The 13,387-nt window shown below is 46.5% G+C and overlaps 1 protein-coding gene across 3 annotated transcripts in view; it reads right to left on the bottom strand.

Annotated features, from left to right (window-relative positions):
- acad11 (acyl-CoA dehydrogenase family, member 11) overlaps nucleotides 1-13,387 on the bottom strand; it is a 128,261-nt gene that overhangs the window by 22,298 nt on the left and 92,576 nt on the right. For all 3 annotated transcript variants that reach the window (XM_079806171.1, XM_079806172.1, XM_079806173.1), the window contains one exon: nucleotides 2,686-2,758. In XM_079806171.1, the coding sequence (XP_079662297.1) occupies nucleotides 2,686-2,758 (73 nt within the window). The remainder of the gene's footprint in view (nucleotides 1-2,685; nucleotides 2,759-13,387) is intronic.

The raw sequence follows: 13,387 nt of genomic DNA, 5'->3' as shown, positions 1-13,387 counted from the left end.
CTACACCTGCTGGTTCTGGAGGAATCCACCGCTGACATCATCCTAGGGCGCCCGTGGTTAGAGCAGCACAACCCCGTCAGTGCCACGTCCATCGAGAGTCCGGTAGAGAGACGATTGGTGGATGTCCCCTCCTGTTACGCCCCCTTCAGAGACGTCTTCTGTCCCCAACGGGCCTCCAAGCTGCTTCCCCATCGGCCATGGGACTGCGCCATCGATCTGCTGCCAGGTGAACCAGTGCCCAGGGGGAAAATCTATCCCCTCTCTCTCCCGGAGGAGAAGGCCATGGAGGAGTACATCAAGGAGGCGCTGGAGCAAGGCTACATCCGTCCATCTACCTCCCCTGCTGCTTCGAGCTTCTTCTTCGTGGCAAAGAAGGATGGAGGCTTGCGGCCTTGTATCGACTACCGGTCACTAAATAACATCACCATCAAGTTACGTTACCCCCTTCCTCTCGTCCCAGCTGCCCTGGAACATCTCCGTGGTGCCACTGTGTTCACGAAGTTGGACCTCCGCAGCGCTTACAACCTCATGCGGATACGTGAGGGGGACGAGTGGAAGACCGCCTTTGTCATGCCCACTGGTCACTATGAGTACTTAGTGATGCCCTATGGACTCGCCAACGCCCCCTCCGCATTCCAGGACTTCATCCACGAGGTGCTCCGGGAGTGTCTCCACAGGTTCGTGCTGGTATATATAGATGACATCTTGATCTACTCCCGGAGCATGGCCGACCATCGCCGTCACGTTGCGGAGGTCCTACAACGCCTGAGGAACTACCAGCTCTACCTCAAGGCCGAGAAGTGCTCATTCCACCAGCCCACTGTGCAGTTCCTCGGGTACAACATAGATCACAGTGGCATCCGGATGGATGAGAGGAAGGTGGAAGCCATCCGGTCTTGGCCAACTCCCACCTCCGTGAAGGAACTACAACGCTTCCTGGGTTTCGCTAATTTCTGTCGACGCTTCATACAAAACTACAGCTCCATCGCCAGTCCCCTCACCAGCCTGCTCCGCAACAAGCCCAAGTCTCTGTCCTGGACCCCATCCGCCACCCAAGCCTTCCAGACCCTAAAGGACACCTTCACGACAGCTCCCCTCCTGGTCCATCCTGATCCCGAGCTTCCCTTCGTCGTGGAGGTGGACGCCTCTACCACCGGGGTGGGTGGGGTCCTTTCTCAGCAGCAGGGGAACCCCAGCCGTCTCCATCCATGTGCCTTCAAACTGAATGTCATATTGGGAAAGAAAGGTGATTTAAGCAATTTTGAGCGTGGCATGGTTGTTGGTGCCAGGCGGGCCGGTCTGAGTATTTCACAATCTGCTCAGTTACTGGGATTTTCACGCACAACCATTTCTAGGGTTTACAAGGAATGGTGTGAAAAGGCAAAAACATCCAGTATGTGGCAGTCCTGCAGGCGAAAATGCCTTGTTGATGCTAGAGGTCAGAGGAGAATGGGCCAACTGATTCAAACTGATAGAAGAGCAACTTTGACTGAAATAACCACTCGTTACAACCGAGGTATGCAGCAAAGCATTTGTGAAGCCACAACACGCACAACCTTGAGGCGGATGGGCTACAACAGCAGAAGACCCCACCGGATACCACTCATCTCCACTACAAATAGGAAAAAGAGGCTACAATTTGCACGAGCTCACCAAAATTGGACAGTTGAAGACTGGAAAAATGTTGCCTGGTCTGATGAGTCTCGATTTCTGTTGAGGATTTTTCTGTTGAAGATGTTCTGTGGGGGATGTTTTCTTGGCACACTTTAGGCCCCTTAGTGCCAATTTGGCATTGTTTAAATGCCACGGCCTACCTGAGAATTGTTTCTGACCATGTCCATCCCTTTGTGACCACCATGTACCCATCCTCTAAAGGCTACTTCAAGCAGGATAATGCACTATGTCACAAAGCTCGAATCATTTCAAATTGGTTTCTTGAACATGACAATGAGTTCACTGTACTAAAATGGCCCCCACAGTCACCAGATCTCAACCCAATAGAGCATCTTTGGGATGTGGTGGAACGGGAGCTTCGTGCCCTGGATGTGCATCCCACAAATCTCCATCAACTGCAAGATGCTATCCTATCAATATGGGCCAACATTTCTAAAGAATGCTTTCAGCACCTTGTTGAATCAATGCCACGTAGAATTAAGGCAGTTCTGAAGGCGAAAGGGGGTCAAACACAGTATTAGTATGGTGTTCCTAATAATCCTTTAGGTGAGTGTATATATATAAGATATAAGAGAAAATATAAGAGAAATTATATAAGAGAAAATTACTTCTGCATTAAGTCATGCTTCAACCTAGTTATTGTTCATATTTGCAACATCAAAACTCTAAAATTAATATCAGAGACTAGTACATTTTTAATATGTTCTGCAGTAAAATGGGATTAAAGCCTATATAGTCAGCTTAGTGAAAGAATGCAGGCAAAGCAGATCTAAGAGCTGACCACAGGATCTCATGCCAGAATGAGTGTGTGTGTATTTGCAAAAGATCTGCCAACATCAGCAATATATTTTTTTCAAAAGAATCTGTGTGAGGGAATTTGCCCAGCCTGCCTAACACAATTTAGGTCCAGAAAGTGACCATATTTTTTTTTTTATAGTGGCAAACATTTAACCTGGCTATATTGCTAATAGAAATAAGGACTTTTTGGTGTGCGTGTCAGAGATCCAGTACCTGTCGCTGTTTGAGTTCAGTGACTTGCTCCTGCACATGACTATGGCAATCTCACACTTTGGGTTCCCAGCACCTGTAATTAAAAAAAAAAACAACAACAACAACAACAACAACACACAGTTTAACTTGCTGCATTATTAATAATTTTTTTGAAAGGCTAAAATAGCATTTTTTAACTTGTGCATTTTGGTTTGATAGTTTGGACTTTCATGTTTGATTCTGATTCATTTTTAAATACATTTTCTGAAGTGATCCTGCCACAAAGGCTGTTGTAATTTATATAGCACATTTCATACACAGTGGCAATTCAAAGTGCTTTACAGAGAAATGGAATTAAAATATTCATAAGAGAATAAAATAAAATATATACATATATATATACACACACACACACACACACACACACACACACACACACACACACACACACACACACACACACACACACACACACACACACACACACACACACACACACACACACACACACACACACACACACACACACACACACACACACACACACACACACACACACACACACACACACACATACTGTTACAATACAGAGGTGACACGGAGAACTGATGACAGGGCTAAACAGAGTTTATTAAAAGAACCAGGATGTGAGCAGATGAGGTGAGTAACAGAAGAGTAATCTAGCGGGATGGTAATGACAATGGTGATACTGTACGTCTGGTTGCAGGTGACAAGGAGAGCAGGATGATGGAGCGATGGAGACAAGGAGCCAGGAGACAGGACGAGGAGACACTCAGGAGACTGTGAGATCAGGTAGGTAAACACAGGTGAGCCCGTAGAAGGAAGTATAAGCGTGAGCGTGTGCAAACGAGACCGGACAGTGACTGAGTGACTGCGTGGGGTTTAAGTGCAGGTGGTGATTGCAGTGATAATGAAGTGCAGGTGCGTGTGATCAGCACTCTGGTAACTGAGATCGTTGTGTCTGGGAGAGGGTGGAGCCTGGCATGCTTGTGACATTACTACCCCCCCCCCCCCCATCCACGGCCATCGCCTGAGGGCCAAGGACCCCAACGCCGTGGTGGTCGACCTCTACCCCGAGGCGCCGGTCTGTCTGGATGAGAAGAGTGGAAGGTCTCAAGTAGGTTTGGATCTAGGATGTCATGTCTGGGTACCCATGATCGCTCCTCTGGGCCGTACCCCTCCCAGTCGATGAGATACTGGAGTTGACCACCACGACGCCGGGAGTCCAAGATCTCCTGGACTTGGTATGCTGCACCGTCTTCTAGGAGAAGCGGAGGAGGGGGCTCCGGGGTAACGCCAGGCTCTGGGGAAACAGAAGGAGAGGGGTGATGTGGTTTCAGAAGTGACACAAGGAAAGTGGGGTAAATCCGGTACTGAGGTGGGAGTTGGAGTTTGTACGTGACAAGGTTGATCTGCTGCAGGATGGTGAAGGGGCCAACGAATCTGGGACTCAACTTCTTGCACTGCAGACGCAGTCTGATGTCCCGGGCTGAGAGCCTTCTGCCCAACCTGGAACGTGGGAGCCTCCGAGCGGTGAAGGTCAGCTGTCATCCTGCGTCTGCGAAGTGCCCGCTGAAGTTGATGATGAGCCGAGTCCCAGACCCTCTCACTCTCCCAGAACCAGTAATCGACTGCAGGGACATCGGAGGGCTCCCCTGACCACGGAAAGAGGGGAGGTTGATAGCAGAGTATGCACTGGAACGGGATGAGGCCGGTGGTAGGCTGACGGAGTGAGTTCTGTGCGTACTCGGCCCATCCTAGGAACTGGTTCCAGGAGTCCTGGTGGCCATGACAGAAGGTACAGAGGAAACGGCCAATCTCCTGGATCTGCCCGTTCGTTTGGGGATGGTATCCAGACGAGAGGCTGACGGTCACACCTAGGAGGGAGAAAAAGGCTTTCCATACCTTGGATATGAACTGGAGACCCCTGTCCGATACTATGTATTCGGGGATACCATAGTAGCGGAAGATGTGATTGAACATTAACTCAGCAGTTTCCCGGGCAGTGGGTAATCCTCATAGTGGGAGAAGGTGGCAGGACTTGGAGAAACAGTCTACCACAACGAGGACACAGGTACAGTTCTCAGAGACTGGGAGATTGGTGAGGAAATCCACTCCTAGGTGTGACCAAGGGCGGTTGGGAACGGGCAGAGGATGGAGTTTTCCAGCAGGTAGATGACGTAGACTCTTGGACATGGCACATTCCCTACATCCCTGCACATACCTTCTGACATCTGATGACATCTGGGGCCACCAGAAGCGTTGACGTAGCAGTGAGAGGGTTTCATTGACCAGTGCCCAGTGACGTGGGGGAGGAGTGCATCGTGGTCGAGTGATGAACTGCAAGCCTGGAGGACAACCCGGCGGCACGTTGGTGGAGGCATTGGCAGAGGGCAGGGTCTCTTCAGACCAGGTGATGTGACCAACGAATAGCTGGGTTGGGATGATGGGCTCTGTCTCCTCGGACTTCTCTTTGGGGCTGTGGATACGGGAAAGGGCATCCGCCTTGATGTTCTTGGCGCCAGGACAATAGGAGATGTTGAAGTGAAATCGTGTGAAGCCCACCTAGCTTGGCGTGGGTTTAGACACTTGGCCTCTCGGAGGTAACCCAGGTTCTTGTGATAGGTGAGTACTAGGAAGGGGTGTTTAGCGCCCTCTAGCCAGTGCCTCCACGAGTTTGATGGCGAGGAGTTTGCGGTTCCCAATGTCGTAGTTCACCTCCGCCGGGTTGAGCTTGCGGGAGAAGAAGGCACATGGGTGGAGACGACTGGGGTTCCCCTGCTGCTGAGAAAGGGCCGCTCCCACGACAAAGGGCAGTTCAGGATCGGGGTGGACGAGGAGGGGAGCGGTAGTGAAGGCGGTCTTGAGGGTCTGGAAGGCTTCTGTGGCAGATGGTGTCCAGGACAGAGACTTGGGCTTGTTACGGAGGAGACTGGTGAGTGGACTGGCGATGGAACTGTAGAGGTGGATGAAACAACTATAGAAGTTGGCAAAGCAGAGGAATCTCTGGAGTTCTTTGACTCTGGTGGGGGTTGGCCAGGACCGGATGGCTTCCCCCTTCCCCTCACCTTCCATCCGGATGCCACTGCGGTCGATGTTGTAGCCGAGAAACTGCACTGAGGGCTGATGGAATGAGCATTTCTCGGCTTTGAGGAAGAGCTGGAAGGTCCTCAGGTGTTGGAGGACCTCCACTACGTGGTGGCAATGTTCGGCCAGGCTCCGGGAGTAGATCAGGATGTCGTCGATGTAGACCAGCACGAACTTGTGGAGACACTCCCGGAGCACCTCATGGATAAAATCCTGGAAAACGGAGGGGGCGTTGGCGAGTCCATAGGGCATGACCAGGTATTCGTAGTGGCCGGTGGGCGTGACAAAGGCGGTCTTCCACTCATCCCCCTCACTTATTCGGATGAGGTTGTACGCGCACAGTAGCACCACGGAGATGTTCCAGGGTAGTTAGGACGAGAGGAAGGGGGTACCTGAACTTGACGGTGATGTTGTTGAGTGCTCTGTAGTCTATTCAGGGCCGCAAGCCTCCGTCCTTCTTTGCCACGAAGAAAAAGCTCGAAGCAGCAGGGGAAGTAGATGGACGGATGTAACCTTGCTCCAGCGCCTCCTTGATGTAGTCCTACATGGCCTTCTCCTCCGGGAGTGAGAGGGGATAGATTTTTCCTCTGGGCACTGGTTCACCTGGCAGCAGATCGATGGCACAGTCCCATGGCCGATGAGAAGGCAGCTTGGAAGCCCTTTGGAAACAGAAGACGTTGCTGAAGGGGGCGTAGCAGGAGGGAACATCCACCGAACGTCTCTCTACTGGACTCTCGATGGACGTGGCATAGACAGGGAGATCTTGGGGACGAGGAGAGGGACGTACCGGTGGAGATGGGAAACAGTCCGGGAAACAGCTGTCGCCCCACTTCAGAACCTCTCCTGTCTTCCAGGAGATGACTGGGTTATGCTGCTCTAACCATGGGCGCCCTAAGATGATGTCAGCGGTGGATTCCTCCAGAACCAGCAGATGTAGACTCTTCTTTTGGAGGATTCCCACTTGCACTCTGATAGGGCCCACGGAGTGACTGACCTGCCTCAGACTGAGGGGTTTCCCGGTTATCGATTGGATCTGGTAGATGGTCGGAGTAGCAGTCGTGCAGAGCTTGAGCTGGCGGCAGAGGGTGCCCGAGATGAAGTTGCCGGCTGACCCAGAGTCGAGAAGGGCAGTAACTGGAAGGGAGATACCGGCAGCAGTAAGGATTACAGTAGTGGTGAGTGGTTTCATCTTATTGAGGGAAGGAATGATAGCACTCACCATGGGACGTGGAGGACGGACTGGGCATTCGGAGATGTAATGCCCAGGAAGGCCACAGTACAGACAGAGATTCTGGGTCAGCCGCCTCTGCCACTCAGCCGCTGTCAGTCGGGAATTCTCCAGTTGCACAGCTTCGTGGGCCTATTCTGGAGGGCTGACACCATCTGGTCGGCGGAGGAAAGGAGAGAATGACGGCTGGCCCTGGTGTTGTTCGATACACAACTACATACGAGTGGCGAAGTGGATGGAGAGTTGGATGAATCGTTCAAGCCCGATGATATCCTCGTATGCAGCAAGATGCAGCCGCACCCGAGGATCCAGACCCTGTCGATAGGTCGGTATCAGGGATTGCTAGTTCCAACCACTGGCAGCAGCGAGGGTGCGAAACTGGAGGGCTTACTCATTTACAATTAGGGTTGGGTACCGAAATCCGGTTCCAATATGGCACCGGTACTTATATAACCGGTATGTACCGGACCGAATAAGAACGCAGATTTCGGTTCCTCATTTCGGTGCCAAAATTCAAACGTGCTTTCGCGCTTTGGCTGAGCCAGAGACAGACGCTCAGCGCTGGTCACATCACAACTCATGACAACTATTCAGTGTTTTCAACGACATCATGTTTATTTCAGGTTTCAGACATTTAAATGCTCATAAGTAGGCTACTAGCAAAAAACACACCCTGATGTCTATGAAAGCGGCTATGACAATCCTTTCAGACGATTATAATTTGACTAACGTTACATGTTTTATTCACATCAGATACATGCACATTATATAGTAACTATAGCGTTTACTCTGTTCTTCTTCCAGTTCACTGGTCACTTACTTTCATGTATTTCGTGAGACGAGAATGCTCTCAAGTGTTGTAAGTTAAATCCGACAGATCCGATTCTGAGGCGCAAACTAACATGGCGCCGCCCATTGCGCTTTATAGATCAACTAACACACATTCACTCACACATTTGAACATCAGATAGTTCGTGACACAGTTAAGAAGTTTGTGAATATTTTGAATAAAAAGAAAAAACGAAATAAACCCGATACAGCTGAGCTGTCAGCGCTATTGCGGCTGCTGGGCCCTATCTTGCACCCAGCGCAATTGACTTTGTACACCGACGCATGTGTCATTCCTATTTTGCACCCGCGCAAAGCGCGCTTTTCCCTCCACAGAAGCACGTCGCTAAACTAGTGAATGAACTTGCACTCCCTGGGCGGCTCAGCGCAAAAAAGGAGGCGTGTTCCGGCGCAAACAATCCCTGGTGCTATTTTGCTGTTCCATTAAACAATTGCGCCACTGACCAGAAAAAACCTAGTCTAAAGTCAGTGGCGCGTTGCGCGTTGTTCATTATGCTATTTTAAGGGCGCATGCTTGACCATAATGTATAGCGTGCACAACGTGCATAAACTTTGCTCATGTAATCTACACAGATGCAACAGTTATTTTTGCAAATCATAAATTGTTACACTAAAAAAATATTAACACATGAGATGACGGAAATCATTGTGGTGTGCCACGAAGATGTGAAAAAATAGGCATAAATCTAGCTTACAAATGATTCAGGCTAATTGTAATAATTAAGGATAAGACCTGTTTGCCCAAAAGTGGCAAGACATATATGTATATAAGGACATCTGACAAATTGGTTTGTCCGTCAAGAACCAGGAAAAAAAATCGACTGAAAAACTGAAAAAACTGAAAGACTGAAAAAAAAAGACTGTGAAATCACCTTTACCATAATGTACAACATTACAACTTCACTTCTCTGTCTTTCACTGCTCTTACAAGAACATCAGTCTCCTCGGCTGTGAACCGCTCCTGGCGTGCGCCTGGTAAATACGCCATAATAATAGCAATCCATAATGGAACTTGCGCACCTGCTTTTAAAGGGAATGTTGGATGACGCTCGGATTGGTTTATTCACGTTACGCCCAAACCACACCTATGAATAATGAAGCTACTTCAGACCAACCCATTTTAGATTTGCGCCGGGCGCAAGAGCCATTTATCCCGCCGGGAAAATAGCAACAGCGCCGAGACCCGCCCACAAAGTTACTTGCGCTTCGCGCTTTGACACTTGCGTTTCAGATCGTTAAAATAGGGCCCGCTGTGTCATCATGTGAGAAACATGACGCGTCGCCATGGAAACATTAAGACGATGCGTTCTAAAATATTTAGCCAGAGAATATGATCATATTTCAAAAAAGAGCTGAAGCTCGAAGCTGGTTAGTAGCATACCAAGAATACAGACTACTGCTGTTATTATTGTAATTAAGAGTTATATTAGGCTTGTTGTAGTTGGGTTAGGTGGCTTAGGTTTTACTGTGAAGTCAATTATAATTTGTAAATAAGTAAATTGTGTTTTGTATTTATTTATATTCATACATTTAAGTATACATTAAACTTTTAATAAATGGTTCAATTTAAATAAAAAATAAATAAATAAAAAGCCATTTAATGTCATCCACCTCGTTTTGTGGCCTTTTTTTAAAAAAAAAGTATCGGTTCAGGCACCGTTTAGGCACCGGAACCGTTTTAAAAGTATCGGTTTGGCACCGGAATCGAAAAAAACCCAAACGATACCCAACCCTATTTACAATGAACCTTGTTTCAAGTGGTAGAGTTGCTCAACGATCAACGAATCCCAAGACGGTTTTCCAAAGACTTCCTTGAAGTGTGTGATGAAACCGGAGAGGGTCTGGATCACGGGACTGTCGTTGGACCACAGGGATTCCGCCCAACAAAGCGCTTTACCAGACAGCTGCGAAGTGATGAACGCCACCTTGGCGCGATTGTGTGGATACAGGTGCAGCTGCATCTCCAGGACCAGCGAACATTGAAGCAGGAATCCGTTGCAATCCTCCGCCGAACCAGAGAAGGGCGCCGGTCTATATGGACTTTCAGCTCCCTCCAAATATTTTCTATTGGGTTCAGGTCTGGATACTGGCTAGGCCACTCCAGGACCTTGAGATGCTTCTTACGGAGCCACTCCTTAGTTGCCCTGGCTGTGTGTTTCGGTCGTTGTCATGCTGTAAGACCCAGCCACAATCCATCTTCAATGCCCTTACTGAGGGAAGGAGATTATTGGTCAAGATCTTGCAATACATGGCCCCATCCATCCTCCCCTCAATACGGTGCAGTCGTCCTGTCCCCTTTGCAGAAAAGCATCCCCAAAGAATGATGTTTCCACAACCATGCTTCACGGTTGGGATGGTGTTCTTGGGGTTGTACTTATCCTTCTTCTTCCTCCAAACACAGTGAGTGGAGTTTAGACCAAAAAGCTCTATTTTTGCCTCATCAGACCACATGAACTTCTCCCATTCCTGCTCTGTATCATCCAGATGGTCATTGGCAAACTTCAGATAGGCCTGGACATGCACTGGCTTGAGCAGGGAGGGACCTTGCGTGCGCTGCAGGATTTTAATCCATGACGGCGTAGTGTGTTACTAATTGTTTTCTTTAAGACTGTGCTCTCTTCAGTTCATTGACCAGGTCCTGCCGTGTAGTTCTAGGCTGATCCCTCACCTTCCTAATGATCATTGCCTATTGTCCTGTAGCCCATCCCAGCCTTGTGCAGGTCTACAATTTTATCTCTGATGTCCTTACACAGCTCTTTGGTCTTGGCCATTGTGGAGAGGTTGGAGTCTGTTTGATTGAGTGTGTGAACAGGTGTCTTTTATACAGGTAATGAGTTCAAACAGGTGCAGTTAATACAGGTAATGAGTGGAGAACAGGAGGGCTTCTTGAAGAAAAAACTAACAGGTCTGTGAGAGCCGGAATTCTTAAGGCCAATTTATACTTCTGCGTCGAGTGTACACCGTAGCTACGCCGTAGGCTGTGTGATGCGCATGTACCCTACGACATACCCTGAAGCGCACCTCTCCAAAAATGTAACAACGCGTCAATTCTATACCCTGAAGCGCACCTCTCCAAAAATTTAACAACGTGTCAATTCTACGCGGACCGCAAGCACTGTGATTGGTCTGCCAGAACCCTCCCTCAGGTCAAAAAATAAATAAAAAAATCTGCTATAGGAGTGTGTGTCCAGAAATGGGATGATAGTTTAATCCTTACATCTGCAATATAACACAATATTTTGTAGTGCAGAGATTCTTTATATTAGTGAATAAAAACATAGCGTATAGTTGTGTATAGTTTATTTATTTTCTCATTAAAACCAAAGATGTTAATCAGTGATTGTATATCAAGAACAAGGACACATCACAATGGGTGCATTTTGTTTTGTGATTTCAACGGAACGAATAAAGTCTCCGCAATAGCAATCGATTGAAGCGCTATAGCCTGTGCACGAGCTACCGATACTGAAAACAGCGGCCACAAGCACTCTGCATGATTTCACAAACGCACGCCAGCGCCAGATCGTCTCTTATGTAACTCTACTAATATGTAACTCTACTAGAGATGCTTAATTTGTATTACATACAACAACTCAAGCCGCAAGAAAAGACGCTATCTGCCGCCATCACTGCTGCTGATACTTCGGGTGCGTCTCAATCAGCTTCCTAGTTCAGTAGTCAGGGCACTGATCAGGGAGTCAGCCCATTGACTTATGTCCTGATCAGTCCCCCGACTACTGAACCAGGGAGCTGATTGAGGCGCATGCAATGACAATGTAAACAAGCCGCTTCTTCTTCAGCTTTTGCATTGATACTGTGGGTTACCATCAACATGCCCGTGGACACTGCCTCCTAGCGGTCTGCATGTGTAATTGCACATTGACACGGACAAAAACGCAGAAGTATAAATGAAAACCAATGCGTAACTAGCGGCGTAGAGGATACGGCGTAGGTCAGACGCAGAAGTATAAATCAGCCTTTACTGGTTGGTAGGTGTTCAAATACTTATGTCATGCAATCAAATGCAAATTAATTATTTAAAAATCATACAATGTGATTTTCTGGATTTTTGTTTTAGATTCCGTCTCTCACATTTGAAGTGTAGGGGAGAGCGGGGCACAACCTAACGCTTTTTGACTTTCTCAGTTTTTGTAAATCCACTTGGGGTTCAGAGTATTTATTTTTTCCCACATTAATTGCACACATGTCTAGTACAATTATGTGGTTTTGTTTCATTAATACAGTGTATACTTTTTTCTTGTATACTTTTTTTTCTTAAGTGAAATGTGACAACATGCCCCATAGGTGGGGTACATTGTAACGTGGTGGGGCACAATGTAACATGACCAACTGACAGCTTAAAATGTTACCTGATATAATCAAAAAAATATACAAGACAAACTAAAATATTTTGTCAACAAAATACAATTATTAACTTTTTAAAATAAAATAATGGCATTTTTTAATCATTAAAAAAAGCATTTTTGAGTTTGACTACAAACACATTGCTAAATACAGCTATACAGCATAGTTCAAAACATAATAATAATTCATCATTTCTGAACATTAACTCTCAGACATTATTCACCCTTTTCTCATGGTTTCTCAAAAGAATTAATAAAATTATAGAATAAAATGGCATATTTCTAATAGGGGCTCATTGTAACACAGTGTTACAACGCACCCCATCTGCGCAACTGGGATTTAAATCGCGGCTCGTGTCTTCTGCTGGTAAGATCATCAATAAAGATCAATCTCAACCGTTAAATAACAGATATAAGATTAAGATATTATCGGATTTGTCTTATTTTAAATAAACACAAAGAGATGAAAACTAAACTTAAGTAAGAAATTTACTTTTGCTATGCTAAAATACATTACATACAGTAATATCTACCAGAGATTTTTTAATTTTGGCACTATTTTTTCTCTAAATAATGTTGATATGGCAAATAGTAAATACACTAAGTTTCGTCATTCTGGCATGTGTGGAAAGAGTTAAAACATGCGTGTTACAACTAACCCCGCGTTAGGTTGTGCCCCGTTTTAGTAGGAAAACCTGCAAAGTCGGCAGTGTATCAAATGCTTCTCCCCACTGTATATATATATATATTATATATATATATATATATATATATATATATATATATATATATATATATATATATATATATATATTATATATATATATATTATATAATATATATATATATATATATTCATTCATACATATATACATATTTACACATACATACTGACAAACAACCATATATCTACTTATTTTTGTTTAACTAAGAACTTAATCCCTTACTGCCTGTTTCTCTAACTTCGGGGCGCCCCTGTCTGAATTTGGAAGAGACCGATAAGGTTTTAGGTGGTGGCCGAGATGTTAAGCACAATACACAGATGTCAAAGTGGTCTGCTGTGTCAGTGTCTCTAGAGGGAGCTCTTTCTCACACTGACATGCATGTTGCACATGCACTTCAGACTGTAACACTAGTTTCTGTTGTACATGAACTGCAGTTGCTAGCATGTGCA

The sequence above is a fragment of the Gobio gobio genome (genome assembly GCF_949357685.1).
Source record: "Gobio gobio genome assembly, chromosome: 23".
NCBI classification, from domain to species: Eukaryota; Metazoa; Chordata; class Actinopteri; order Cypriniformes; family Gobionidae; genus Gobio; species Gobio gobio.
This window is presented reverse-complemented; position numbering and strand designations above follow the sequence as displayed.